We start from the raw sequence: 27,130 nt of genomic DNA on the forward strand, positions 1-27,130 counted from the left end.
ACACAGCTTGTAAAAATACTTAGCGATACTACATAACAAAACGTCTAATAAGATATATGTATTTGATTAGACGGATTTCATCGATGTTTGCAACCTACTAAGATTAATTGTGTGAATGAAACCGCCTGTGAAATTTACACAATTGTTGCGTCCTTTCACTGGATCCTTCATTTGTTTTGAATGGGTAGGCATAAGAATATAAAAGAGTAAATCGAATCCAACCATCTGAAAAACAGCAAAAAAGAAAAAAAAAATCCCGTATCTTAAGCAAATTGTACATCACAGGGAAATCTACATATCAAGTGTTAGTGGTTTCGGAAAGAAGTCCTGTATTTCTCATGTACATATATTCATATATGTAGTAAGCAAGCTCGAATCAAGAATGCAACTATATTTAAATCCAAGCGTATAAATGTATCCCAGATTAACGAAACTATCGTCAGCTGCGAAAAGAGAACCACAAAAGAGTAGATTTTTTTCTTGAGTCAGTTTATTATATTAGTTCAATATACACAATGCTCTCATGATATCTATTGTTAGAACGGAATCAAACCCAACGTTCGTTGAGAATAAATAAATGCAGAGTTACCTTTCACAAAGCGTTCGAATGGAAGTCAATGTACTTACTAAACAGCGAGCCACTACGGATCATCAGATTTGCGGGTGTCAATTCTGTTTTTGTGTTCATAACAGTTTCCATGACAATTTCTTTTCAGTTGCAAATTAGCTGTAGCTCGTCATGCTTCCTTTTTTGTCTGTTCACATGAATTGTCATACCTTTTTCTAGTCAGGTGTGAAGTTTATTAATCCCGTGCCTGCAGGTTTGGTGCAAGAATCACGCTTTTGAAGCCAGCAAACTAAAATGGGGATGAACATTCGCGCAAGTCTCGTATTTCTTGTCGCATTTACCGGTGAGTTCTTGCTTTTTCTTCAAACAGGATGAATTTGCATCATTTTCGATGAACCCACTATGCTATTTATATCAGCGGTCAATGTCTTTGGAAATTGGATCTGCTTCAGGGTTCTGTCCTGGTGTACCGGTTCACAAGGGAATTACCATTGTTCTTTCTTTGTTTAGGAGTCATTGATTAGCTGTTGTGTATTGTTCGGTCTTTTGTATCGGCTCTCGTGAACCGGTACACGAGGACAGAACCTGCTTCAGCAAAGCTGACTTGTTTGCATGTAGTAGCCAGTAGCAACGAGGTCGCTTTAGAACTGCTCTATGCTAAAAATTATTTTTAATTAAAGTTGTTTTGATGTGTGCAATAACCATAAAGGATAGAGAGAGATAGAGAAAGTAATCATGTTAAATGACACCTCGAAACCAATGATTGGTGACGCGAAATAAATTCGTTCGGCCAAAGGCGTTCTGTTTTACTTGATAATTGAGCCAAAATCAGTCCGCACGGCGATTATATTAAGCGAAATAAGTGTAAAATCATAGCTTTCACTACTATCGCTCACAGCGTCTGATTAATTTGTTATCCCTCCTGTCTGTGAGACAATAGGCTTGTTTGACCGTTGCTAGGGAAGGTGATACTTAAGCCAGCCCCGTTTCTTTCAGTTGCAAATGAGCTATTATTCACTGCTTCTTTCACATCGTTGGTTTGTGCGAAATATCACCAAAATTTATAACTCTTACTCAGTATAGGGCGGGCATCTTTGTGCAGGAAGCTTGCAGAGCGAAGGAAACATGGCTATTCGGACAAGCTTCTTTTTTCTTCTCGCCTTTGCAAGTAAGTTTTCATTTGAATCTAGCTCATCGACCGAAGCAATATTTAGAATGCAGAGGGCTTATATTTCTTTAAATTTTCATAGGAGTCCCGTAACTGTTGATTCTAGTCTCTGGGAATGAAAATTTTGAATCATATTTCACGTGTTTTTGTCTGTTCCACTCAACACATCAAAGTACGAAGCACTTCGTTCTGTTATTTTACCTCGAATTCTTCTTTTAACGGAGAGCAAATGAAGAATGATCACATTTTCAAACCGTTCGATCAATGAGACAATTTGCTTTGTGATTTATTGCTGATATAGTAGTTCGCATTTTAGAAGTTTAAACTTTGTTGTTTTGCGCGATATCGATGTATACGAGTCAATATAAACAGACAGCAATATTCTCTTTTATCAGCTATTTCCTTCTTATGTTCTAAAACAAAGCAAAGGAAGACATCGGTTATCTTTGTGAGGTTTTACATATCTTTGCGGATCCCATTTGCTATATTTGATGCAATTCGTTTCAACAAGTTTTGGTTTAATAAAGTGCAATATCATAGGTCGAAACTTAGGTGACTAATTTGGTCTATCCAGTTGTTGAGTTGAAACTTTATAGACCGTCATGGCAGTATCACGATATAAATAATATCAACAGTATTCCAAACGTATTTTCAAGATTTTAAAAACTGAAAATCGCAGTTACCTAGATTTGCTGATAAGTATTCTATTTTTGCCAGGAAACATTGTTAGACAAAGGGAATCCATTATCTTCAGTGTCCACCATTTTTAATTGCAAGTGACAATAAAATTGAAGTAAATTTCCATTTTTACTTCCCGCTGTACGGGCAAAGTCCCGCTTCGAAAGTCACCTTAATATCATTTTCGTTTATCAATCGAGTTTTCATAACTTAGGGGAGAACGTTTATCATTTCCCTTTGTTGAAAGAAATATTTATTGTGCTTGATCCTTTTACTGGAGGCAAATGTTGAATTAAAAATTGCCGTTACTATGGCAAACGGGGTCACATAGTGTCTTCTATAATGCAGATCTCGCATATGATGGTCTTAAATTCTCAGTCTCTATCAAAAGGCAGCCTCAGCTAGAAGTCGTCGATGGGAGCAACGAAAGTCTCAATATTGCTTTCGTTTGCAGATTTCGCAATATAGAAGCTGTTACTTGGTAAATATTGTTTTTCAAGTTTACATATTTTCAAACAAGGATTTGGCGTTTCGAATAAGTCTCAAATTCATCAATTTACCACACCTTACATAGCGACATCAACATAAATTGATACGAAATACGAAAAGACAACCGTTTCAGTTTCACCATGAAATATCTATCATGCAGCTCTTTCAGCGATCTTGAACAAACCATTGTTAAAAGAAAGCAGTAGAAAAAAAGACAAGTCAAATTTTTGGTAGGCAAGAAACATGTTTTGCCTTACCATAACGACTTCGGTTTGTTGCACCAAACACAGCCTACCTGATCACTGATTTTAAATTCTTAGCGGTTTATTTCTTTCAGTTCTTTCAGATTTTTTTTGTCTCAGTTTTACGTTGTGGTATTTCTTTATAAAACGTATTTAGGCTATCGCAAACCGGTGGTTCGATCGTTGAAATAATTCGAACTAACTAGCTCAATGGATAGAACGCCGGACTGTTGGGCGGGAGGTCGAGGGTTCGAGCCCAGGCCGGACCAACACTCAGGGTCTTAAAATAATTGAGAAGAATTTTATACCTTTCGATAACATCAAAAAATGGTTAGATATTCTAGTCTTCTCAGATAGGGACGAACAAATGGAGGACCCGTCTACTGCAGGGTTAGGGGTAGGAGACGTTAATTTCCCACGCACGAGTATACTGCGTGATGTATGTCCTCCCCTGGAGTGGGATGGGTGGGAGGGTGGACTAGCACGAATGGTTCCTATGTTCCTTTCTAGTCCTTCCCCACTGCAAATTAATGCAGTTAAAACGGAGTAAATTAGTAAATTAGAATTAGAACGAAAGCTGCAAGGAAAGAAACTGGTGGTGGGTGGGTTTTGAATGGACCTGGTATGGAGTCAGTAAAATATTTCAGACTGTCGAAGTTTCCTTAATTCAATGTCTGTGTTAGCTAGTGTTTTCATTGTGATGTACATCGCGATTGATTTTATACTCCAACAACTATGACTGGGGAAAATTCCCTAGTGTGTCCGCTGCAGCGATGGAGATTCTTGCCCATTGTTATGACAGGTGACCAAATTCATCTACATTTGCGCCCATTCCCACAATTTTTGATGCTGATCACAAGGCTGTGTAGGGATTCGGTCGATTTTCTTTCAAGATGGTAACCACCATAACATTACTGTAATGGGCTGAGAAATTCGCCCTTAATATTGACACAGTAAATCTATGGCAGAGCTCTCCACCGAAATATAAAATTACCTTGTAAACCGCCGGCCGAGGTGATGTTTGAGTATAAAAGAAGGACAATGACTGTTTTTTTTTCTCTTCACAGCTGCCAATCTTTTCTCAGCTTTTTCGGCTGATTTCAACAGGGAAACCTGTGGCGGTATGTGCATGAAAGTTCTTCGCAGGTCTGGAAAGGTTCTGTTTCGTCGTTGTCGTAACAACAAGAATTTCGCTGATGCCTTCACCATAGAACTGGATGACGCCAAGCAACTGAGGGCGAATGGCAGTGAGATCGGAGGGCGTCGGTTCGCCTTTAAAACTAAAAATTTCACCCTCGGTAGTTTAATTAAATCTACCATATTGCAAAATCTGAAGGCGGTGAAGCTCTCCGTCAAGGCATATCTCGCAGGGCACATGGCATACCTGCACGTGGACCTCTACATTCTTTGCCAAAACGGAACGATCAAATTCGGTGATGATGAAATGGAAATGAGAAGTGGGTCATTGAAATTCTACTTGAGGGTACACTCTCATTTTCCCTGAAATTTAAGCTTTTATATGTAATGTTACATTTGTGACCAGACATTATAATCCCGTAGGGCTTAGCAGGAGCGTGACCAACTTACGGGATGGTACTGAATAAGACGATTTGAAGGACATGTCTATTTTAATTTGACTTGACTAGATTTATTTCTTCGGTTTCAAACAATAGTCTGTTTTTTCGAACTATGCCACTTTCAGGGAAAAGGTTGAGTTAAAGTTGCAATGAAGAAATTGATACTAGCGTGGAAAAACGTAAATGATCTGCTAGTCCTTTAGCTTTGCAAGGGATATCTTTCGTTAGGCTAACCTAGGCATATATACGTTGCTAAAGAAAGATGTTCTCTAATGGATCGAGTAAGTCAATAGTTTGACCTTTAACCTCCGAATGGTGCCAAGCACCTTCGAGAAACGTTCTGGGTCCACCTACTATGGATTTGTAAAAAAATTTGAAGCGGACTGACTGAGGCGGCGGAGCGAGAAAGTCGCAAAGTGAAGTAAAAAAAAAAAAAACAAAAACAAGAGAGAACAACAACAACAACAAAAAAAACAACAACAACACACTTTTAAAGGTACAACAGCGTAAAGATAAATAGTTTCGGTATTGACTTAAATTTTGTTTCATTTTTACTTAATTCACCAAATAAGTTCAAAATTTCATTGTTTTCCTGTAGCTTGAAAACTATACTTCGAGCGAGGCGAAGGATATTGAGTTGGGACTCATTGTCAAAGGAAGAAAAAACCGAGGACCACGTAGAGACGAGGACATCAATGAGAGTGACAAACGCCAGAAACTCATGCCATGCCGGAAAGCGGGTAAATGCGGCAAGCGTTTCCGCTTTGGCAGTGGAGCTAAGGACGATGATGAAATGTCAGCTGCCAGTAAGGTAGGACTCTGAACGAAATCATTAAGCAACAATTCAGCCTTTCGCTTGGTTGAACTGCGCAACAACTCCAAGTGGAAAGATGTTGGGAATTATCAGTCACTGATAAGCAATACCTTCGAGTTTCGGCATTAGATTTGTTATTGTTGTTTTCATTTCTTGCCATGCTTTAGATTATCACAGTCTGAAAACCTCCTACTGGTGAGCTTATGCACAGAATAAATTCTACTGCTGGAAATTTGCGCATCTTTTCATGATCTACGTCTCATTGAATTTTTTATTTTGTTCCTTTTCCTTTTTTTCCGTTCTGTTAGTGCAAAATCAATGGTAGGCTTGCCAACTTCAGCAAAAGCGACTATCCCAAACTCATTTCGAATGGTGGCAAGCATAGAATTGTCTTCTGGGTACCCGGCAATGGCACCAAAAGCATCGAAATCGATCCTGGAGTGACATTGGGGGATGAAACTGACAGCGATGACAGCGATGCAGTAACTGCCGCTCAGCTCAATCTCATGTTGTTTTTCGTAATGATGGCATCCGTTTTCGCTTTCAAGTGAGAACAGTAGAGTTAGTATGTTATAAGCTTTTGAGAAATTTTGCCGCTTTTAACCTGATCTAGGGACGCATAGGTACGAGAAGAGTGGTATTCGGCTTCTTTTTGGGAGAGTGCGTGCAAATAACACTGGAGGCATTTCTTAGAACTGGTCGTGATGCATTTTGGGAGTTCACTAACCCTTACCCATTCTTTATGAAACACCTAATTTAACTTTTTAAGCTCCTTCTGCAAAATGTAGCACCTTGTTCTAGACCATAAAATTCGATTTCTGGTCTTACATGCAGAGCAGAATGTTTCAAAACTGATTCTAAAGACACTAAACGGTGGTACATAGAACGTTCTGCATGGCTAATAATGAGAAACGAATGGAGTACCACTCTTTCCGTCTCTCCCTTTCCTCGGATTGTGTTTCCTAAATATCTTCATTCCAAATTTCAGTAAAACCCTGGTCTTAGCTAAAATTTTTTTTTTTTTTGTTTATCCTCCTCAGCAGCTTTTTTTTTTTTCGATAAGTCGTTAGAGCTGTTTAAGAAACAATAACAGCCAGGAAATTGCTCGTTTTTCAAACTCAGGTTTCTGTAAAATCACTATAAGAATGAGGTCTGTTATGATGTTTCTTGCAATAACGAGCTCAGTGTAACTGCAGTATTAGTGATACGAGATAACTCCTTTCCACAAATCTACAATCAGCTTCAAAATTAGTTGACACATTATGTCTGGAGAGTACCAGTCATGTGTAGAATACATGCAACGCTCCGGTTTTTACTACACCCAAAATCATAGACGGGACTCCCCCTTCCTTATTCAATGTCGCCCGTATGTGGCTAAAAATTCATGGAGTCACAATAAAACTCTTTTTTCGTTTTCCAAGGGTGGGGGAGGGGGGGGGGGTAGACGAATAGATTAACTTAACATGAGTAAAAGAGATAAAGTTGAAGTAATACGGTGTTACTCGGGTCAATATGTCAACAATTTCGGCGCCAATTAATTATAGATATGTACTTCATTTAAATATTGATATACTTTCCAAGATACTCAAATTTAGATGCAAACGTAATTTCACTTATCCGGCATTCAGTTTGTGCAAATTTTAGTTTTGAACCTTTGGTAATTTAGTATTCAGCTTGTAGAATTTGAGTAACATTAATTGCGTTTGGCGAAACTCCCGAAAAAGCTGAGTTATCTACACCATTGGTACTGGGGCCTTCCGTCCATGAAGAAAATTTGAAACAGAAGGAGAAAGGCGGCATAATTCTTTCAAAATCGTTTTCGCTGCACGTAATAATGAATCAATATATTCGATTCTAAAATAATTAAAAATAGTTTGATTCATATACGTTCACGTAATGGCTTTTAGCGAGGTTATGATGGGAATACAGAAACCATGAAACCACGAAATAACAAAGAGTGGTCATGGATGTAGACTTTGAAACAATTACTCACGACTTGAAAAATTACGAGAAATACGGAATCATCATTGAGATGGTAGCTGGGGGGCCTGAGACCTGTTTCCAGTCTCTCCTCCCTTTCTCGACCCTCTTCGCTACGCCAGCATGTTAGTTAAACTTAGACATTTTGTCTTTAAGATCATTTGCACAAGTAACGTGTCCATGACAAAGCAATGATTGCGTGACAGGTGTAATCTTTGTCTGTCTCGAAGTGTAATACGTTGATAAAAAATATTATTATCATGTGTATGTAACACTCTACAGTCTGACCTGATTATTGAACTTAATAAACTTAATAAATCGTTTGCACCAAAGTTCGTTTATATGGTCAATGGCTGTGTGCAAACACTGAGGACCCTAAATCGGCCAAAAACTTAAATTCATTTGAGCTTCTCGAGCCCAGTTTAACCCTGAACTCCCACGAGCGAGAAAGACAACATTTCTCCTTACAATATCAATACAAGCAGACAAATGACGAAAAAAGAAAGTATCAATTAAAGGATAATCAGTTGATCTAATACCAAATTCTCCAAAATTACATCATAAGAATTGGATAGAGGACGGTAAGGAGAATTGCTGATGAGATTTTGGGGCGAAATTACTAAGAAGCAGCCTTACAATTTCGATTATCTTTCCTTATTCTGCCCTGGGAATCGGAGTGCAGTAGAACCTGTTAAACGGCACCGTATAAGGCTGTCACCCTGCATTGAGTGGTCGCTTGTCGAAGACTCAAAATGTTTGCGTGGACGTGATTTGTTCAAGTACTAGCCATGTCACGCAACATTTTTAAACCTTACTCATAAATTCTGGTATTTTCTCGCGATCAGAAATTAATTTTATTTTTCTATTAACATTTCATTTTTCTGGCTAGTCTATCAATGAACCAAAACAGTTCGGGAATTCAATGAAGTGAAATAGGGTAGGGTTAAAGGTATGCTTCAAAGATCGCGGGCAGAATTAACTACTTCCGTAGCTTTTGAATATTGAGCCAAGTCCGCGGCGCACCTACTTTCAGTTGCAAATTAGCGATCATCCGAGAAGCTTTTCGCTTTATTGATTTGATTCGTGGAGGTGCCACGATTATTTTAAACTTTTTATGATATATAAGTAAGGCGTCCTTTTTTGGGAAAGGAACATTTCCTTGAAGCAAGAAAAACTTCAAGAACATGACTTTGCAAGCAAGCTGTATGTTTCTTCTTGCCTTTGCAGGTAAGTTTTGCTTTTCGAAACTAGCCATCGACTGAAGACTTCATCATTGGAGAGGGTTGCACCTCGGTTGACACATTCTTGTTCCCTTAAAATCGCTGTTACATTTCTTTGGAAATAAGGGGTCTATTTGATATGGGTGACGTGCATGTGTTTGTTCAATTCAACAAGAAGTTGGTAGCATTGGCTTATTTTGATAAATGCGTGAGACCTAGCACGCAGTAAGAAATATCTTTTTTTCGTTAAATGGCGGACGAGAGAATATTCACATGTTCTAGAAGTGAAATTAACAATACGGTTTGGAGTGTGATTTATCGTGATGATGAAAACAAGTTATGTTAAAGGGTGTACATAGCAACAATGCGTTCGTGTCCATTTTCAAATTGCTGGAGAGCAATTATTTAACAACTTCTGGTACCAAAGGATAAAATTCTGCCCCCAAATATTGTATGGAAGTCGTTGATTTTGGCCAGGGTTTTTGTTTATTCTTGATTCAAATCCTTGGATATTAAATGTCATTCTGTAAGCCTTTGAGGTCATCCCTTTCGTGCAATCATCGTTGCTTTGACCGAGTGTAACTTGGCCTCTCCAGCTGATTGGGTAGAAGCTCTGGAAGCTAGAGGAATTTGTGTCAATATCACAATCGAAATAATTTTAATCAGTTATAAATCCAATAAGAAAAAAACTCTTTTACTCACTGGAATTTAAGAATTAAAAATCAAATGAATAAAATTTGCTGCAAGTATTTTAATTTTACCGCAAATAGAAAATGAATTTTTCAGTAGTCAAGAAACATGTTTTGCATCACCATGACAACGTCTGTTTGTTTTGCACCTCACATGACTCGCATGATCACTGCTTTAAAATTTTGAATGGTTCCGTCATTTCAGTGGTTGTGATATTTAGTTAGTTTTACGTCAACCCTTTATCCCAAAGATGGGATTGTTAATTCTCCCTTCTAGCTGGAGTTCAAACTATGTAAAATTGCAAATCACCGATGCAAGAGGGCCATAATGGAATTATAATGATTAATCCTTTAGACGTAAAAATTGATAAAACAATTTCTCCCTCAGTGCCTCCTTTCACCCCCAAGGGTGTTCAGCTCAGTATAAAAATCTTCCCAATCAATTTTCACAGGAAATATGAAAGCATTTTAAAAAACCTTTCCCAACGTTTGAGGAGCCTCTGTAGAGTTTAGATGCAAGATGTGGGCATGTAATTTCAAAAAGTCGATTCTGCGATTTCCACATCACACTGCTTTTATAGATTGCAGACAATGTTAAAACAAAGTGCAAATTTGACATAATGGGCTCAAAACAAAAAATCGCCTTGCGAACTGGAATGATACTACGACGTTTTGTCTTGAAATCAACTCGCTGTCAACGGGGTGTTATATCGCACTGTAAGTTTGAATAATTATAAATTTATTGATTTTCATTTTTCCTCAGCTGCCAACATTTTGTTGGCTTTAGCAAATGATTTCAACGGTACAACATGTGGCGGCATGTGTGTTAAAGTTCTTGGCAGTTCTGGAAAGGTTCTGTTTCGTCGTTGTCGAAATAACACGAGTTTCGCCAATGCCTTCACCGTAGAGTTGGATGACATGAAGCAATATGGGGCGAATGGCAGGGAGATCAAAGGCGGTCGGTCCGTTGGCAACTTTAAAACTCAAGATTTCACCGTGGGCACTTTGAACAAATCTGCCGTATTGCAGGGTCTGAAGGCGATGAAACTCTCGCTCACAGCCAACCTTAGGGCTCAAAAGGCGAACCTGTACGTTGACCTGTACGTCATTTGCGAAAACGGAACAATTAAATTCGACGAAGATGAAATAGCTATGAAAAATGGCTCCTTGAAATTCTTCGTGAAGGTACACCCTCACCTCTCTTTAATTATGTAAAAACTAAACTTTTAGATTTAATGTTATCTCTATGAATAGAAACAATGATTGTGTAGATTTTAGCGCGAGCGTGAACTGTTAATTTTGAGATGGTGCTGCATGTGATAAATGAAGGATACTCGGCTGGTATAGCCCGAATACATTAGATTTTCAAATATAAACGGGTACAAAAGTTTTTCAGAGAAATTCTTTTGAAATAAATACGCAAAAAGGGAATTGATTCTTGTGTAGGAAAACGTAAACTATCGGCTAGGCTTTTCCACAGATGATAAACCTCATCCAAAACGTAATCAGTTTTATCAGTCTTCTAGCTTTGAAAGGAATTTCCCTGTTTGTGTTTAGTTACGTTGTATCAGTTTCCCTAGAGAGACAGTTGCCCTTATAGAGAAAACATCAAAACTAGGTTTGTATTTTTCCCTTGGATTTGGTTTCAACATCTTCTAGCAAGAGCATACACCCCACCACAGATATGTTGAAATTTGAATTTCATTCGCTGAAAAGGTGGCGCGAGACAATCACAGAATGAATGAAAGAAAAGTTCAACGTAGTCTCGAGCTCTATGACAGAACCTCGCAGTAATGAAGACTACCTTAAGCAGTATTTAAGGTGAGGCCTGAAAAAAAAATTAGGCCTGTACGGGATTTGAACCCATGACCTCTGCGATACCTGTGCAGTGCTCTACCAATTTAGCGAGCAAGCTAACAGGGAGCTGGTCATTATGCTGGTTCGTATTAAACCCGTGAAATGACGAATCAATGACTAAATATATATAAAAATCTTATATGTGCGCTGCGGCTTTTAAGAAATGTACGAAAGAGATCCTCGCGGTGGCAGTCTCGAACTACTTCTTACTTCAATTTACTAAAATAATAAGGTTTTCTTTAGCTTGAAAACTATACTTCGAGTGAGGCGAAGGAAATCGAACTGGGACTTGTTGTCAAAGGAAGAAAAGGTCAAAAACCAAGTAAAGACATTGATATCAAAGGCAGTGATGGTAACTCCAAGAAACTTCCTCGAAATATGCCATGCCGGAAAGGGGGTAAATGCGGCAAGCATTTCCGCTTTGGCAGTGGAGCTAAGGACGATGACGAAATGTCAGCTGCCAGTAAGGTATGACTCTAAAGCGAATATTTATGCAAAATACCACACTTTCTGTAGCCGCTTACCTGCCTAACAACCCGAGTGGGATGAAATTGAAAAACAATAGAAAAAATTCCATGAGTCGCTGGTCGGTGATCAGCAGAACGTTTCAGTTTCTCGGGTTGCTTTTGTTGTTTTCTCTTTGTCGTGTTCTAGTTAATTCAATTTAAAAAACCACCTCCTGGAGAGCGTTCGCACAATACATTCTGCCACTGGAAGGTCTACCTTTTTTATTATTTTTAACTTACGACAAATTTAATATCCCTTTTTTTCTCTTTTAATTTTTTTTTCTTAGTGCAAAATAAATGGAAAATTTGCCAACTTTAGCAGCAGTGATTACCCAAAGCTCGAGACGACTGGCAACAAGCATAGACTTGTTTTCCGAGTACCCGCCGATCAGTTCAGCAAAACCATTGAAGTTGACCCAGGGGTGACATTGGGGGATACAATTGAGGAAGACGATGAAAACGTAGACAACAAAGACGACAAAAACGACAAAGACAACAAAGACAACAAAGACGACGCGGTTTCTCTTCAGCTGAATCTCCTGCTGCTTTTTGTGGTACTGGCAGCCATATTCACGTTAAACTGAGGACTAAAAGATTTTTCATTAGGCTTTTGAGAATTTATACACGCTGCTTTAATCTGATGTGCGGGGAGGGGGTGTGGAGGGGGGTGGGGAGGGGATACTCAACTTATCACTGGGAAAGTGCCTCCTAATGACACTCGATGCATTGATCGTACATGTATACCTCTTTGCGAAGTATATTCCATTTTTTATAGCCTACCTTGAGCTATATTCAAGCCCAAAAGCGTGGTTATCTTAGAAACCACTTTGAAAACCCTAATCATTGCTACCGCCATTCGAAAAAGTTTTCATAACTTTTGAAGTTTCCTGTACAAAATACACCAACTTGTTATAAACCAAAATTATTTGATTTGTAGCAGAATATTTCAAAACCAAACTTAAAGTTGGCGTTGGGATACTTTGAAAAGTACTACCTCTCCCTCCCTCTTGTCGCAATCTGTTTCCATTTGCCTATATTAAAAAATCCCCATCGCCAGTAATACTGATGTTAAAAGATATTTAACAAATCAACAGTGTTTTCGGCATGGTCTGTACTCTTATGGACAAAACTCTTCGTCATCACAGTGGTCAAAATGTAGACTCACGAGGCGCAGCCAGGTGAGTCCGCAAAACCGCAATGAACCCCTGTCGATTTGTTTTTACCACAATATCGACGCCAAATAAAACGATTCTTTCAGTGCATGGCAAGTTGCGTGACATGTTGACGCGTGCAGCCATTGTCTGTACTCTTATTGACAACCGATAATTGGCCGATCAGATTGTGAAATTACCGCCAATTGTGGTGTGTAATTTTAAAAGGCAGCGGGAGAAGAAACAAAGATGGTGGGGCTACTGCGCTGCCTAAGTGTTGTTTCCAGTCTTTTCTCGTTTTCTTGGGCCCCCCTTCGCTTCCCGAACATGCTGTTTATTTCCTCTTTAAGATTATTTGCATAAGCATTGTGTTTATGAAAATAACGATGAACACCCAAAAGTTGCACCTGCATGCTTGCGTAACGTTTTTATTATCTTTTTCAAAGTGCAACAGCTTAATGGAATTGTTATTATATTTGTTTTACCCAATAAAATCACTTGCACCAAATATTATTGTAATTAAATGCTTAATGGCTGTTTTCATATACTAAGATTTACATATCCTTGAAAACTCGAGGGCTCTTCTGAAATCTCATTCTTAGAAATAAATCTTGACTTCCTAATTAGAGAATAGTATAAATGTCGTAACATATCACGAACCAAGGACCTTAATAAATATTAGAACATAGCTAGCAGAACCGCGCAATCAAATTCAATATACGTAAGCGTGCTCAAAATACCGATAGTGCACGCTGACAGCGTCAGCAAATCGCTTCGCCAGAATTTTTTTTTTTTTTTTACGCGAGCGGCCACTGTTAGCGCGGGAAAAAAATAATATTTTTCGCGACAATGATGGATACAAATAGAAACTCGGCCTACTAGATCGAAAAAGAAGACAATGTTTCCACCTTTTCCTTTGGGTTAGAGTTCTTAAATGACGCAGAAAAATAGAAAGACAACGGAAAAGGAGACTTGGTATCAGCGCCGTCACGATTCACTTCAACTGATATTGTTGTCCGTTTTTCGCGTCGAATTTGATGCACAATTCCAGCGGCTATGTTCTAAAACAATTGTTTCATGCTTTCAGCTGTGCACTATCGAGTTATGGAACACGTGGGAAGTTTGGAGAGCACTCAACAAGCTAGAGTTGCCCTCGGCTATTGCCTCGGGCATTTCTTACGCTTCTTTCGTGCTCTTCAAACTTTCCGCGTGCTCCATAACTCGATAGTGCACGCTAAAGCATGAACCAATTGTTAAGAAGAGTGAAAAGCTAAATGGGCTAGAAACTTCTCAGCAACTGCAGTGACCCTCTAGTTCCCATTGCAATCCATCCTGTCACACTGACCGACTACACACTGACCGACTACAAATAATGTTTACACTCTATTATCACTGTTTTACATCGAGCCGCTATCATACGATAGTGAATTGCATTATAGTTTTGATTAAAAGTTCAGCAACCACTGTGGATGTGCAAGATCATTGATCATCAGTCTGACAGATTTGGTTCAGACTCAACTCTAATTGTATCGTCTCCTCTTATCTCAGTCATAGGTGGATTTTCTGCCCGTGGATAGACTCTGTGAAGTCTTCTTTTGAAACGTTCTCTTATCTAAGTGAGGAATATCAGATAAATTATAACATTTCAAGGGAGCAAGTCCTCCCTCATTCCTAAAGAGCAAATATAAAAAAAATCCCTCTGTATGGACGGCCGGCCGGGCATCCATGACATGTTCATTCATAGCAAGTTCCCGTCTCTGAAATTTAGCCGCGAGGTCTCAAACCTTTCAATATATTGCTTTTCCGTTCAACCCTGAGTTAAAAAACACTTATTTGTAAAAAAAAAAGTGAGAGTGTAGCTTTCCAGCGACGAAATTAGCGTTGAAGTTCGCCTTTAAACTCCCAAGATCTGATTGTTAATTCTCCCCTCTAGCTGCTACACGTTTCCTTGTAAATTGGTTACAACAATTTGGTGTTCAATCAGGGTAACAACTTCTTCCTGATAAGTTTGGGGATTCTCATTACCTATTTGCCAGATCGTGTATAGATATTATAGAGAGAAGTTACATGTTGATCACTTCTGGGAGCCAAGAGTTATTGACACTTGATTCCCAAACGCGATGCGAATTATGACTTGGAAAGAACAAATTGATCTTTCTGACTCTAAGTGAGGCTTTGCGACGTTGGAGAAAATTCTTTAGAACAGTAGATATTATCTTAAATTGTCAAAATATCCCAAAAGTACTGTTCAATAGAAGACTTTGGTTTAACAATTTTCATAATTTACTCCAAGCCTCGCGTTTTTCTGGTCGTAAATTCTAGTAAACAAGAAAACAAATATGGTGAATCAACCACGCGGGTCTCGTAAACGCGAGAAAATCGTAAGTTTTTCAGATTGTGGATATTCTTTTTAAATGTTGATATGTCTAAAAGCTTAAAAGTATTGTTCAAAAGGGGATTTTAATTTTGAAATGACACAATACTAGAATTGTCATCACAAACCAACTCAATTTTCTGGTCATGAATTCTAGTAAACGCTTCAAGCATGCTGATTCTATCACGCGGTCTCGTACATGCAAGAATTCCTTTGGAATTTAGCATCTTATCAGCAAACTACAATTCTTTCAATAAAGATTTGGCCGCGAAATATTTTTTGGTGGTTTTTGCCTTGTCTTATATGCATAGTTCTCGGGTCGACCGCGATAATCTCGTAAACCTGACGCAATAATAATTAAACTTTCCTCGAGCACAAATTGTGTCCACTGTGTTTTAAAAGAATTGGTTCATGCTTCTAGCACCTTGAGCAACTCTTACGCCTCTCTCGTGTTCTCCAAACCTCCCAAGTGCTTCTATAATTTACGTACAATAAGCGTGAAACTATTATTTTTCAAAGGTTTCCTTTCGCTGACAAATATTTCTTCCTGTTGAAAATATGTATATTATGCATACCTCCCTATTTCTCAAGCAGTGAAAGAAGAAAATCGAGAAACCCTAGAAAAAGAAAGGTATTATGGAATAAAAAATAGATAAGCTAATGACCAGATAAATGAGAATGAAAAAAAAAAGAGAACTTTTAGATTAAGGAAGCGACAAAGAAGCATTAACCTCCTTTTTAACTGTGGTCGAAGGTCTGTGTCGCAACAACTACAGGTACCAGTAAGGTACTTATCTTCAAATCAATCATTCTTTTCCGGTCGCATGCACAGATTTCTTTGTACATGTAAATTTTCACTTGATCTGTAGTTTTAGAAACAAGCCCCCGTGATAGGATTTTCACTACTTCTCTCTACTAACCTTCTCTTTGGGCTTAAGGGTGAGATTAATTCAAAAAGGGTTCTGACCTTAAAAGCTAATCCGGGTTATACTTGCTTATTGAGAATTACTTTCGAAACTTCGATGATTATCATCTTGTAGTGATGACACCCTTACCTCCCTCCCGAAGATCAAACCTTTGTAAACTTTGCATTTTACCTGAGTAGAGTTGAGGATCACAAACATATAGGAAAAAGCAATGTGCATTGGCGACAGGAAACCAATCAGCCAAGTGACTCCTAGCAATGGAGTCAACACCACGCATGATCGGAGACCGACCCTATAAAGATAGAGAAAAATAAAATTTTCCTCGAGAAATCGACCCTCGGACCGTCGGATTTCGCGCGCAGATTTTCTACAACAGAGCTACAAAACTCGAAAGAGAGCCAGAACACTATGTGACAAGTGTTCTGCACTTTGCTGGGAACAGAGGTGGGGTGTGGTACATAGAAATAAAAGAGAGATAGTCATCTCACCTGATCTGTTCAGTCTGGTTTTCTTTCACTTGTTGGATTGTGGTAATTTCCTTGATGACTCGCGCAAGGATTACTATGTTAGTCTTTACAAACAAAGACAAGACGAAATGTTGGCTAACTTTACTGACTTGTAGATCTCTAATGGTGCGAAATATGAGAAAGTGAAAAGAGTACAGGGGAAGACAATGCGGGCGGCAGCTAAGAGTAATATTGATCCCGCTAGACAAGGCTTTCAGTAAAAAATTTTGCAGCTTGAGAGTAATTGAAATTAACAAGAGAAGATTCTGAAAAAACGGTCACGTAGCCTAAATTCCAAAGCCGTTCGCCTTTACATCCCTTTGTGGATGTGGAGTCCTTTCTGAAAACCTTTTATAATGATTGTAGTGGAATGGATGGGAAAATGGATGTTCCCTGTCTGCCCCGTCATTGTCTTCTATCAAATATATTTATTTTTGGCAGAGGCAAGGTGCTTGCCTTAGACCAAAGGGAAAAATAAAAAATAACTTAACTCAGAATAACTTAAATAGAACATACGATAATAGAATAATTTAAATAGGTCCAAGTTGAGTTGTATTATTAAAACAGGTAATGTCGCCACATACAAGTTCGATTAGCCCAACAAAGGAAACAAATATCCAGATTATTTTGTTTCTTGAAGATATCCAGCAGCTTGGAGTTAAAAAAGGGAAATAAAGGATTAAAAATTAATATATTAGTTAAACGAAGGATAAACTAAAAATTTAAAAGTACGATAGGTCAGATTTTCAATCTTTTCAGCGAAAATCAAGATAGACGACGCAGTTTCGATATAAATGCATTGAGAGAACTCATTTCCCTTTCCCTAGGTTTACCTCTTCAGGTGGTCGAAACATTATTCACTTATGTATCTACAGTGATGCTTTCAGAAGATAAAATAGGTAAACTTTCAAACTTACTGCTGATCATTGACAAAATTCTCGATTCCGTCTTTTCCTGCAACAATACCTAGAGATGCAGCAACTATTACCGTAGGAAGTCCTGGAACAAAAACCACAATAACTAAAAGAGAAATTGCTGAAAATGATCATTTACGGGGTTATATCAAAGAGGACAGCGATAACTATCAAAGTGCGGGCTATGTTATCTAACAAACGGCTGTGGGGAATAGAAAAAATTCAAGGCGATTATACTTCTCCCCTTGATGTGAAAAAAATATTCAAGGTAGTCTTTATATGCTTGCTTCCCACCCCTGTCTGGCCACAAAACTTTAATTTCTGACTGCGTGGCTCTGTTTTCGTTATGAAATCCCGACTGGTGAGTGTCAAAAGCGAATCAGAATTTGAGGATTAACATGTTGTGCATTGCACCAGCAAATCATTTTTTCTCGTTTATACTTGCTTTATTAAATTCAATTTACTTTAGTACCCTCGTGTATAATGACTTCAGCTTTTATCGCATCTTAACAAGTAGTTTTCCTTACCCCAACAAAGGCCATGATAGAGACGGATTTTATCACTTATGTTGTACACCTTGACAACAAATAAGTAGATATAAATGCCCTCGACCAGCATCCAGCAGAATGCTGCCATTAGGCAATACTGCATGAGAGCTGCTACCGCAACACAGACAGCCTGCAAGAGATTATCATCGGTTGGCTGATGTATTGGGTAAGCAAAAAGTTATCGGGAAATGTAAAAGGAAACAGAAACATATATACACAGGTTAAAGAACAATAGACACACACTGAAAAAAAAAAGAAAAACAACAACAACTACAACACCAACTACAAAAACAAACCTTTATGGGAACCCAGAAAAAAAACAAAAAACAATATAACATAAAAGAATCGAATAAAAATGAAAGTCAACGAGGAGGTTGTAAATTAATTTGTCCCAACCTCTCACCTTGTTTCCTGTGGCATCAACTCCAGCAAGGAAGACAATATGTCCCGCTCCAATGCAAGATGTTAGCCCTACTCGAATATGGGACAATGGTGCATGTCTGTCTCTATAGAGGCCCAAATAAACAAAAATTTGCAAACCAAAATATAATGACCAAAATTCAGCTAAGGAAGTGAAGAAAGAGAAACATTACCGCCCTAACCGTTTTCATTAATCCAATATTCTTCAAATGACTCTCGCTTTTAACCCTTTCTCTGCTTCTTTCACATGTTGCAGCTGATTTTCTATATAACGTTTGTAAGTTTATTTGTTTTATATTAGGCATTACTTTGCCAGAAAAAAGTCTGAAACCTCCGCCAGTGTAATCCTCACCCCAGGTTTTCTCAGGTTGTCAACACGTAGCTCATCTCTAAGGCCTATTCTCCAATCTCACCTGGACTATAAGACGATATCGACAAGATCAAAGAGACCACTTCTTTCATGCTATAGAGAGCACTTCCTTCATGCTAACTTGTCGAAGATTTCAACTAATAATGGGACTTACGTGAGCAAAATGTAGCTGATGATTGTTATAGAAACTCCAGTCAGCGATAAAGCCATCCCCACATGTGTAAGAACTGTCAGTATTCTGTCATCTCCCTTAAATTCAATAACATTTATTTAAAAGGCCGAAGATTGCTACGTATTTAATGCTAATACCTAAAGCTTACTTTCTGAACCTCAAGGGCACCTTAAAATAAACTGTTTCAATAGATGTTGCATGTTCATAGGAATCAGGGCGTCATGTGAACCTCCATTTAGGAGAGAGATCTAGTAAATGAAACTGGCCGCCTTTGGGATACGGGATTTGAGCGCACCCAATCCAACAAATTTTTAATTTTTTGGTGCAGTCTTTGATTCTGGCCATAGTAATCCCAACCAATTGTTTTGTAATCGCTTCATTTAGGCCGAATTTCTGCGTCAAGTGTACAATTAGTTGCCTAAACGAAATAAAAGTACACCTGGTGCTTTATGTTTACAGCGGAAGTCGCTCTCAGGCCAAGGAGGACTAGACTCAATTTCCAATTTTGCCCTCTGAGGTCTTACTACTTCAGTAACATTATTGTCAAAGTTCTTCTTTAAGCTCACGCACTACAACTCGAGTTTTTTTGGAAATGCTTTGTTGTGTGGGACGCCTGAAATTTAAAGTGTTCATGATACGTGCTGGACAACTTATACACCAAATAGAACTATGAATTTAGGTGTTGCTTTTGGATTCCGTGCAACGCTTACCTCTTCATCGTTGGTAAAATCCATCAGAACAGCAAAGTGTGTTAAGTGATTACACTTGCATTCCGTTTGGGATTCGCTCAAGATTCTGGTGAAACATCCTTGCGATGACCAACCCTCAGGGCTGTATGAGAAACCAAAGAAACTTCTCAAGTGTTCGACTGTAGCTCCAGGCTATAAAATCTTATTCTGCTTTCTACATGACCTACACAATAGGTGTCAAAGAAATGGAAAGACATCTCGTAGAGTTTTGCAAGAAAAGAGATTTCGTCGGAACACTTGTGAGGCTTACCCATCTCCAAACATGTCCCAGAATACACACTCTCTTATATCTCCACTTGCCTGAAAGTATTGCAAGAGAACTAGTTAAGAAGCAGTTTATGGACAATGCTAAGTTTGAAAACAGAACTTTTAGACACAAGCTCAAAAATTACTAGATAATGAAGTTTTATCGAGAGAGTTGATAAGGGAAATTCGCCTGCACAGAGACATTATAAGGCTGATGTTTCGAGCGTCGGCCCTTCATCAGAGCTCTGACGAACGCTTTACGCTCGACACATCAGCTTTTAATCGCTCTACAGTGGCCAATTCGCATTATCAACTCACTTACAGACAGTTCATTATCTTACTATACTGCACGCGAACGCAGCACCCCATATTATAGAAACTTCCCCCCCTCAAATATTACAGATACGAGAATACACAAAAAGGAGAAATTGACTGAAATGCCACATTCATTAAAAGTAGACCCTAAAATCACTGATCATCGCGATCGTTATTACCATCGTCATTGTCATTAATTTATACCTTTGATTAATTCGATTCACCCACTTGAACCAATAATCTCAGGAAATTCAAGGAAAAAAGCTTTTAATATTGAAGACGAAGACAATTTGGCGTCCCCGAAAAAGCTCCTGATGCCTCCTTACTTAAACATAAGTTGCAAGGTGCGATGGAAAAAACAAAAGACTAAATTAGGTACAAGAGGTGACGAGGATACCTTTTTTATGTTTTTAAAAACCAAGGTAATGTTTTCCTCCAATTCATCAGGCTCAGGGTATACTTCGACGGACATGATTATGGTGTTCAACTTCCTGATAATAATATAATAAAAAGAGAAATAAAACAAAAAAAGGAAACGGACAAGTTTATAGTCTCCATCAAAATCTCTTGTTCAATTAGATATTTTTACTCCCCTCCAGTTCTGGACCTTAGTTTTGGAGGAAGCCTATTAATTTAGAACCATGAGGTAGGTTTGGATACATCATCTTAGCTATGCACGGTAAGGATGTTTTTCCTTTGTTTTCTTTTAAATGAGGTCTCGCACTGAGATTAGCCAATTTCATCTTCTCGAAACATTGGAGAAAGATGCGAGTTTAATAAAGTACGAGGAAATACACAAGCTAACGCTAAACATGCAAACCTGGTTTTCTTGGCTCCATTGACGTTGTTGTCCGATATGAAGATCTCGGAGAGATTTTTATACATAACTGCTACAACCACTGACCCTATATGGAGGTAATTCGAACGAAAAGATACATATTTCATTCGCCAGGCGGGAGTTTGTTATTGGAAAAATCTGTGCCCGAGTCTTGGATACAGCCCAAGTCCCCTCCTGGGAAGAACTTAATGTTAGTATCCGCCCCCATGATAATCGGGGATGTTTTCTTTGCTTCCTGTCATTTTACATTTGGGATAAATCCATCCAAAACGTCTTTGCACCTCAACTTCAAAGATATGTCTCTTTTTTATTCGTTGTTTTTGTTTTTGTTTGTTTTTTTGTTTTTAACCACCATCTATTGATTTATCTCTTATGACATTACTAGAAAGCCTGTCTACTAAATGTACAATTAATTTTAATATTGGATCAGGGGTTCAGAAATTTCTACCTGAGATTAAATGTACTTCTTAGAATACCCACCGTTCTCGTGGACATTTTCTGATGGAATTTCCATGAAGTTTTCATTTCCAAGATCAGCACAACGGAACTGATTGCCACTGTGCTTGAATGTGCGACTGGCAAGATAATCTACGGCTACGAATTAGGAAAAAAAGCTATGTGTTTTTAATATTACTCATTTCCACGTGTTTGTAAGGTGGTGTAAAGCCCGATAAAGGAATTTCAAGCCCTACAACTCATCAAATAAATTTATTTGAGCGCGATGGGTCTTGCTCTGGCATTAAGTGATGATTATCCAGAAACACTCCCTGGCAATTTTTATGCCTCAATAATAAAACAACGAGAATGATGAAGAAAGGAAAGACACACACACACACGCACACAACAACAACAATAATAATAATAATAATAATGATAAAATAATAATAATAATAATAAAATAATAACAATAATAATAACAATAATAACAACTTATGAACAGTTTTATTTTGTAATTAAGACGAACTCTTAGGATTAGTAATTAAGACGAAACTCTCAGGATTTAATTTATCTATTTATATATTTTATGACACTCTTATGAAGTCATCAGTTAATCAGGTTTTTTTTTTTTTCTTTTTTTTTTTTGTGTTAGTGTGCTGGTTTTTCTTTTTTTCGCGTAAATTATTGTGTAATTGTTGTCATAAGTTTTATTCGATGCTGTGGCTGGTTACGGCTTGCCGCCCAGCCTAAGCTTTTAATCTTTACTCTGGGCATCCAGACGTTTGTACTGCCATTATAATAATGATAATAACAAATAGAAACCAAAGACAAAAAAAGATAGAAGATAAAGAACTCAGCGGCCGCACTCCTTGACCACGCAGGATTATTCATTGTTGCGCTTTTGGTTATTTTACTTGTTTCCATTTCAATCATTCATTCAGAATCCACGACATCTCATCATGATCATTTGCACCTTACAGTTCGCGTTTGTAAATACTTAATTAATCTTCACAAGAATATCTTCAGTTACATGCAAGACCTACCTGAATTATTTCTGAAGAAGGAGAAATTGGTAGTTGTACCGTTCAAATGTGATAGAGCCAGTCTATATAGAAAGTCCTCAAATACCAGTGTGGTGAACATCACATCCCCCTTAATTGGGTTATCTCCGCCAGCGCGAAAGATAGTTTCATTCTCAAGCGCGGATATTGCGTCCTGATTATGAAAATCGGAGGAAAGTAAATGGTAGGATAGCTAGGGAAAGCAAGACTATAATATTATCCTCGCCAGTGTAAATAATTTAGCCATTGAACTGTAAAGGTGGAAGCGAACTCTCAATACTCGACGGGGAGAGCTTACCGAGAGTGGGAGGGAAGAATTTTCAATGTTCGAAATCTCCAGATACCCTGCATGGCCTGCACACTTGTTGTTTTTGTTATGTTTGAGTTCTCTAATGTCTTGTGGCCCTCGTTATATTGAGTGAACTTGCCAGCGCATAGTCCCATTACTAAAACAATCTTAAGGAAATGTATCTCTGTTTTGTGTCAAATGGATTGTTTCCCATTGGCTACAACATAATTCCGTTCAGTTTTCACACCTTCAATGCTTCAGAAACGATAGCACTTTTAAAAAACTCTACCTTCAGGGCGTTACGCTTTGTCAGGTTAAGATTTCTGTAAAATCTCAGAATACGACACCTCTTTTCCTAAACGAAACAAATCAATAAATCAACGGATCAGTCAGTCAATCAATAAATCAGTGAAACAGTCAAGTAGGTCAATCGCTGAGTCAATCTACCAGATCTATCTGGCAGTCGGCTATTCAGTCGGTTAATGATTTGAAACTGTCGTCGCAATGCAACATAGGCTATCTAGTTTAGACCCGTGCAGTTGTTATATATATATATTTAGATGTACTTTTATTATTGCTCTAACTAATATATATATATATATATATATTAGTTAGAGCAATAATAGTACATCTATATATATATATATATATATATATAGTTGTACTATTATTACTGCGCATGCTCTAACTATAAATCTCTTGCCTTTCTCTCTTCTTTCTTGCCTTTTGTTTTTTCTCTTCTCTTGCCTTTTTTCTCTTCTATGCAGTTTGTCTCTCCTGCGAAAATGATAAAAGGAAGGGAAATTATAAGCTGTATAAAATATGCTATTTCACTGATCTGTTTCGTTCTTAACTTTTTTCTCTGCTTAGAAAGTGTTTTCATTTCTTTAAGTGAAAGAGTGGGCACCATGCAGTTGACTCAAGTCAAGCAAATTAACTGGGAAACAGGTGCGACCACTAAAGACTAATGTCCGCAAAAAGCTATAAATGATTTAAAATTTTAAAAGACTTGAGACGGTGTTAAATTAACTCGAGATTTCATTTACCTACCTTGATTTCTAGATCTTTGCACTTTAAAGCAATAATTCACACTTTGGTTACACAAGAGGAGTCTAATATGAATGCTCCAAGCCCCAGATGTGGTAAAATTTTGACAAGTTCGTAAATTTTCAGAACACTCTGTTTCGTTGAAATTATTTCGTTTAAAACAGCTATTAAATCCATCACACCAGGAAGAGCAATTAGTACCACCATTAAAGGGGCTACAAGATATCATGGTGGACCGACTAAGCAGGCCATTCTTTTTAAGTTTCTTGCACGCTCTCTTTCTCCATGCCTGGGGCATCTTCGTGTTGGTATGTTTCTTTCTACATGCCTGGAGCATTTTCCCGTTGGTGTGTTCGCAATCGACGTCTGCAAAATAAGCATATTAAAGAAGTATGTCTCAGAGCAAAGAGAAAAGCAGAGCTCTTTTAGGACAACCAAAATATAAACGCCACAGAATTGTTTCTTTTGCTTCTAATCAGATAGAAACAAACTCACCTTCTGGTTTTCCACTCTGAATAGCTATAAAAAAAAAGCAAGAAAAAAAAAAAGAAAAAATGAAAAGAGAAAAAAAAAGATTTGTTTCGAAAAAATCTTCCTGATATACCTCTTCTTTTATCTAAACCGGATGGCGTGGACGGATGAAGCATGGTTGTCTGCTGATGCCTTTTGTGACAGAATGTGCTTCTACTTGGTAACCTCCTTTTTACTTTGTAAGATGTATTTGTGCCCTGAAAACGAAGCTATTAAAAAGAGCCGAAGCCCATGAGGTGCTCCAGCTAGATTCTGTTCACACGCATGTTCAGGCTGCACGAAACTGCTTCTGAAGGGCGCCGGGAGACATTGAAATATTTAGAGACCATTGCTACATGCCAATTTTACAATAAAGTTACCGCCAGGAGATAAGATTATCAGTATATTTTATAAAATATTTCATGGTAAATCAAACAAAATGTTACGAGTTCCTCATATGAACGTTGGCTTAATCCATTTCTGATAAGACAGCGGCAAGAGAGTGATAATTTCCCTCCAAAATTGTCTTTTCGACGTCGAAACAATCTTTCGCCGCATATTTCATTCTAGCGACTAGCAAATTTTTCCCTTTGGCGATATCCAAAATCTTTGAGCACACAGATGAATCCTATTACTAGCCACTCATTCATCTGCATATCAATTTTATCTGGATTTACGGCTAAAATAAAAAGTGAGTAGTTTCATAGGGATACATCTCCCACTCAGGTTAAATGATAATACTTAGAAAATATCTAGCTAAATGTTTGTCTTTCCATGTTATACACCAAACACCGTAAAAGCTGAAAGAACTTTTACCGAAACCTACCACGGACATTTGATCGTGATGTTGACATCTTTTGAAAAATTATCATAGTGCTAGCCTAAAGCGCATTTTCTTTATTTGTGATTTGATGAAAATTAGCCAACACGAGAAGCCAAAAAATTTAGGAAGGTTTCTCTGCTTATTGATGATTAATCGACAGCAAGAACTGTATATCTCCCAAACCAAGAACGCATCTGATGATTTAAACAGTTGTGAAACAAAGCCAATTTGAATTCAATAATATACCTAACGTGACGAATGAGACGGGAAATCTAAAATGCAAAATTATTGGGCATGAGATTTCTGAAACATTTGCCATGTTGTTTATATTTACTCCCAAGTATCCACTGCACTACAGAGATCGGTCTGTTTATTGATGATTGATTGACAACAATAACTGTATATGTCCCAAACCAGGTCGAACGAACGCATCATTGTCCGTGTGTGTGTGTGTGTTTGTGTGTGTGTAGGAGTGTGTGTTTGTGTGTGTGTGCGTGCGTGTGTGTTTTTTTTCAAAGTTGTCCACATTGGTAATATAGCGTTTTACACCTAAGGAATATGGAGGAAAAAATTAACTTGTACACGAAAATTCTGCATGGAATACGCATATCTAGTTAAACATGTCACCATATTAAGTTTAGGAGCAACTTTTTGTCGATGAGCTAGCTATTAGCTATGTATTTAGAGATGTCACATTAAAGATGATATCCAACTCACCTAGAATGACTGTCATCAAATAAACTGCGCCAAATGCTGACACATAAGAAAACACTTTCATCTTTCCGAGCTTGAGATGCACTGCGGAGACCAAGACGTGAGATAGGAGTTTTACTTTCCTCAATCCACTTTCAACGATGGACGAAGTAGATCCTTTTTTAATGAACGACAGATATTGCCAGCTGTTTGTTTTATTTTGCAGTACAAACCTTATCTCTCAGCTAACAGACAATTGGCCGATCAATTTTCCATCTTGAACAAAGAATGGTTCCTGAAATAATACATCCGGGTGTCTCAAAGAAAAAAAAAAGCGGAGTACCTTTTTTGCTTACGTTTGGGGTGTTATAGTCCCGGATGGAATCGATTTCCAACTTCTCCTTATAATACCAGATACTAACAGGCATACTGCTTAAGGAAGTAAATTTGGAGATTTCTAGGCGTGGGAAATTCTATCAGGGTTCCGGTTTACAACATACTTCAGACATTTTCCATGTGCTCACAACAACAACCTTTATTCGTTCCAGTACCCCACACGGGGTAGCGCCTGGCGCTTACAGAAAAACAAACAAACGAACGATCGCGTGCCCAAAATCATAATACGAAACTGATCCATTGGTAAATTCTCTAACTTTACAAACATGGTAGTACCCAAGACTTAATATAGGAGAACACCTACGCGCCTCTTGGAAAAGCGAACCTATATATTACGTGAGGTCCACATATTATTTGCGGACTCGAATGGATCGCCGAGAACGAAATGAAAATAGACCACTTTCATAAATGGCTGCCGGATTAATATTCTTTTGTTTAAATTTAAATTAGCCCTTCTGGCCTCGTTCTCCAGTACAAAATTCAAAAGCATACATTATCTCAAGCGAGGCCAGAAGGGTCTATGACCTTAATTATGCATGGTGAACTCATGGATAAA

The 27,130-nt window shown here is 38.1% G+C and overlaps 3 protein-coding genes across 4 annotated transcripts; 2 read left to right on the plus strand and 1 right to left on the minus strand.

The window, feature by feature from the left end:
* The first annotated feature begins 762 nt into the window (after positions 1–762).
* Positions 763–7,848, plus strand: LOC148736710 (skeletal aspartic acid-rich protein 2-like). Of its 2 annotated transcripts, none has more exons than XM_088748501.1 (4): positions 763–911; positions 4,213–4,628; positions 5,321–5,533; positions 5,845–7,848. In XM_088748501.1, exons 1-4 carry the CDS (start codon positions 863–865, stop codon positions 6,085–6,087), a joined length of 921 nt encoding a protein of 306 aa, XP_088604627.1. In that variant the 5' UTR covers positions 763–862; the 3' UTR covers positions 6,088–7,848. The 2 variants fall into 2 exon arrangements, with proteins under 2 accessions (XP_088604627.1, XP_088604628.1); XM_088748502.1 differs by lacking the exon at positions 763–911 and adding an exon at positions 1,562–1,736.
* A 518-nt stretch (positions 7,849–8,366) lies between these two features.
* On the plus strand, positions 8,367–13,447 carry LOC148736711 (skeletal aspartic acid-rich protein 2-like). Its single transcript, XM_088748500.1, has 4 exons — positions 8,367–8,743; positions 10,189–10,610; positions 11,526–11,750; positions 12,076–13,447. Exons 1-4 carry the CDS (start codon positions 8,701–8,703, stop codon positions 12,370–12,372), a joined length of 987 nt encoding a protein of 328 aa, XP_088604626.1. The 5' UTR covers positions 8,367–8,700; the 3' UTR covers positions 12,373–13,447.
* On the minus strand, positions 13,341–26,363 carry LOC111319286 (adhesion G protein-coupled receptor L4). The gene is made up of 20 exons (XM_088748499.1): positions 26,203–26,363; positions 24,648–24,671; positions 24,156–24,518; positions 23,809–23,882; positions 23,395–23,460; positions 22,799–22,970; positions 21,798–21,911; positions 21,300–21,384; positions 20,877–20,970; positions 20,169–20,218; positions 19,880–20,000; positions 19,152–19,246; positions 18,611–18,713; positions 18,187–18,337; positions 17,663–17,744; positions 17,330–17,396; positions 16,728–16,810; positions 16,411–16,531; positions 15,889–15,930; positions 13,341–14,551 (listed from the first exon to the last, which is right to left on the minus strand). The coding sequence occupies exons 1-20, from the start codon at positions 26,261–26,263 to the stop codon at positions 14,429–14,431; spliced, it is 2,091 nt and encodes a 696-aa protein (XP_088604625.1). The 5' UTR covers positions 26,264–26,363; the 3' UTR covers positions 13,341–14,428.
* Positions 26,364–27,130: the final 767 nt, after the last annotated feature.

This window comes from Stylophora pistillata, chromosome 2 (assembly GCF_964205215.1).
Source record: "Stylophora pistillata chromosome 2, jaStyPist1.2, whole genome shotgun sequence".
Classification (NCBI taxonomy): Eukaryota; Metazoa; Cnidaria; class Anthozoa; order Scleractinia; family Pocilloporidae; genus Stylophora; species Stylophora pistillata.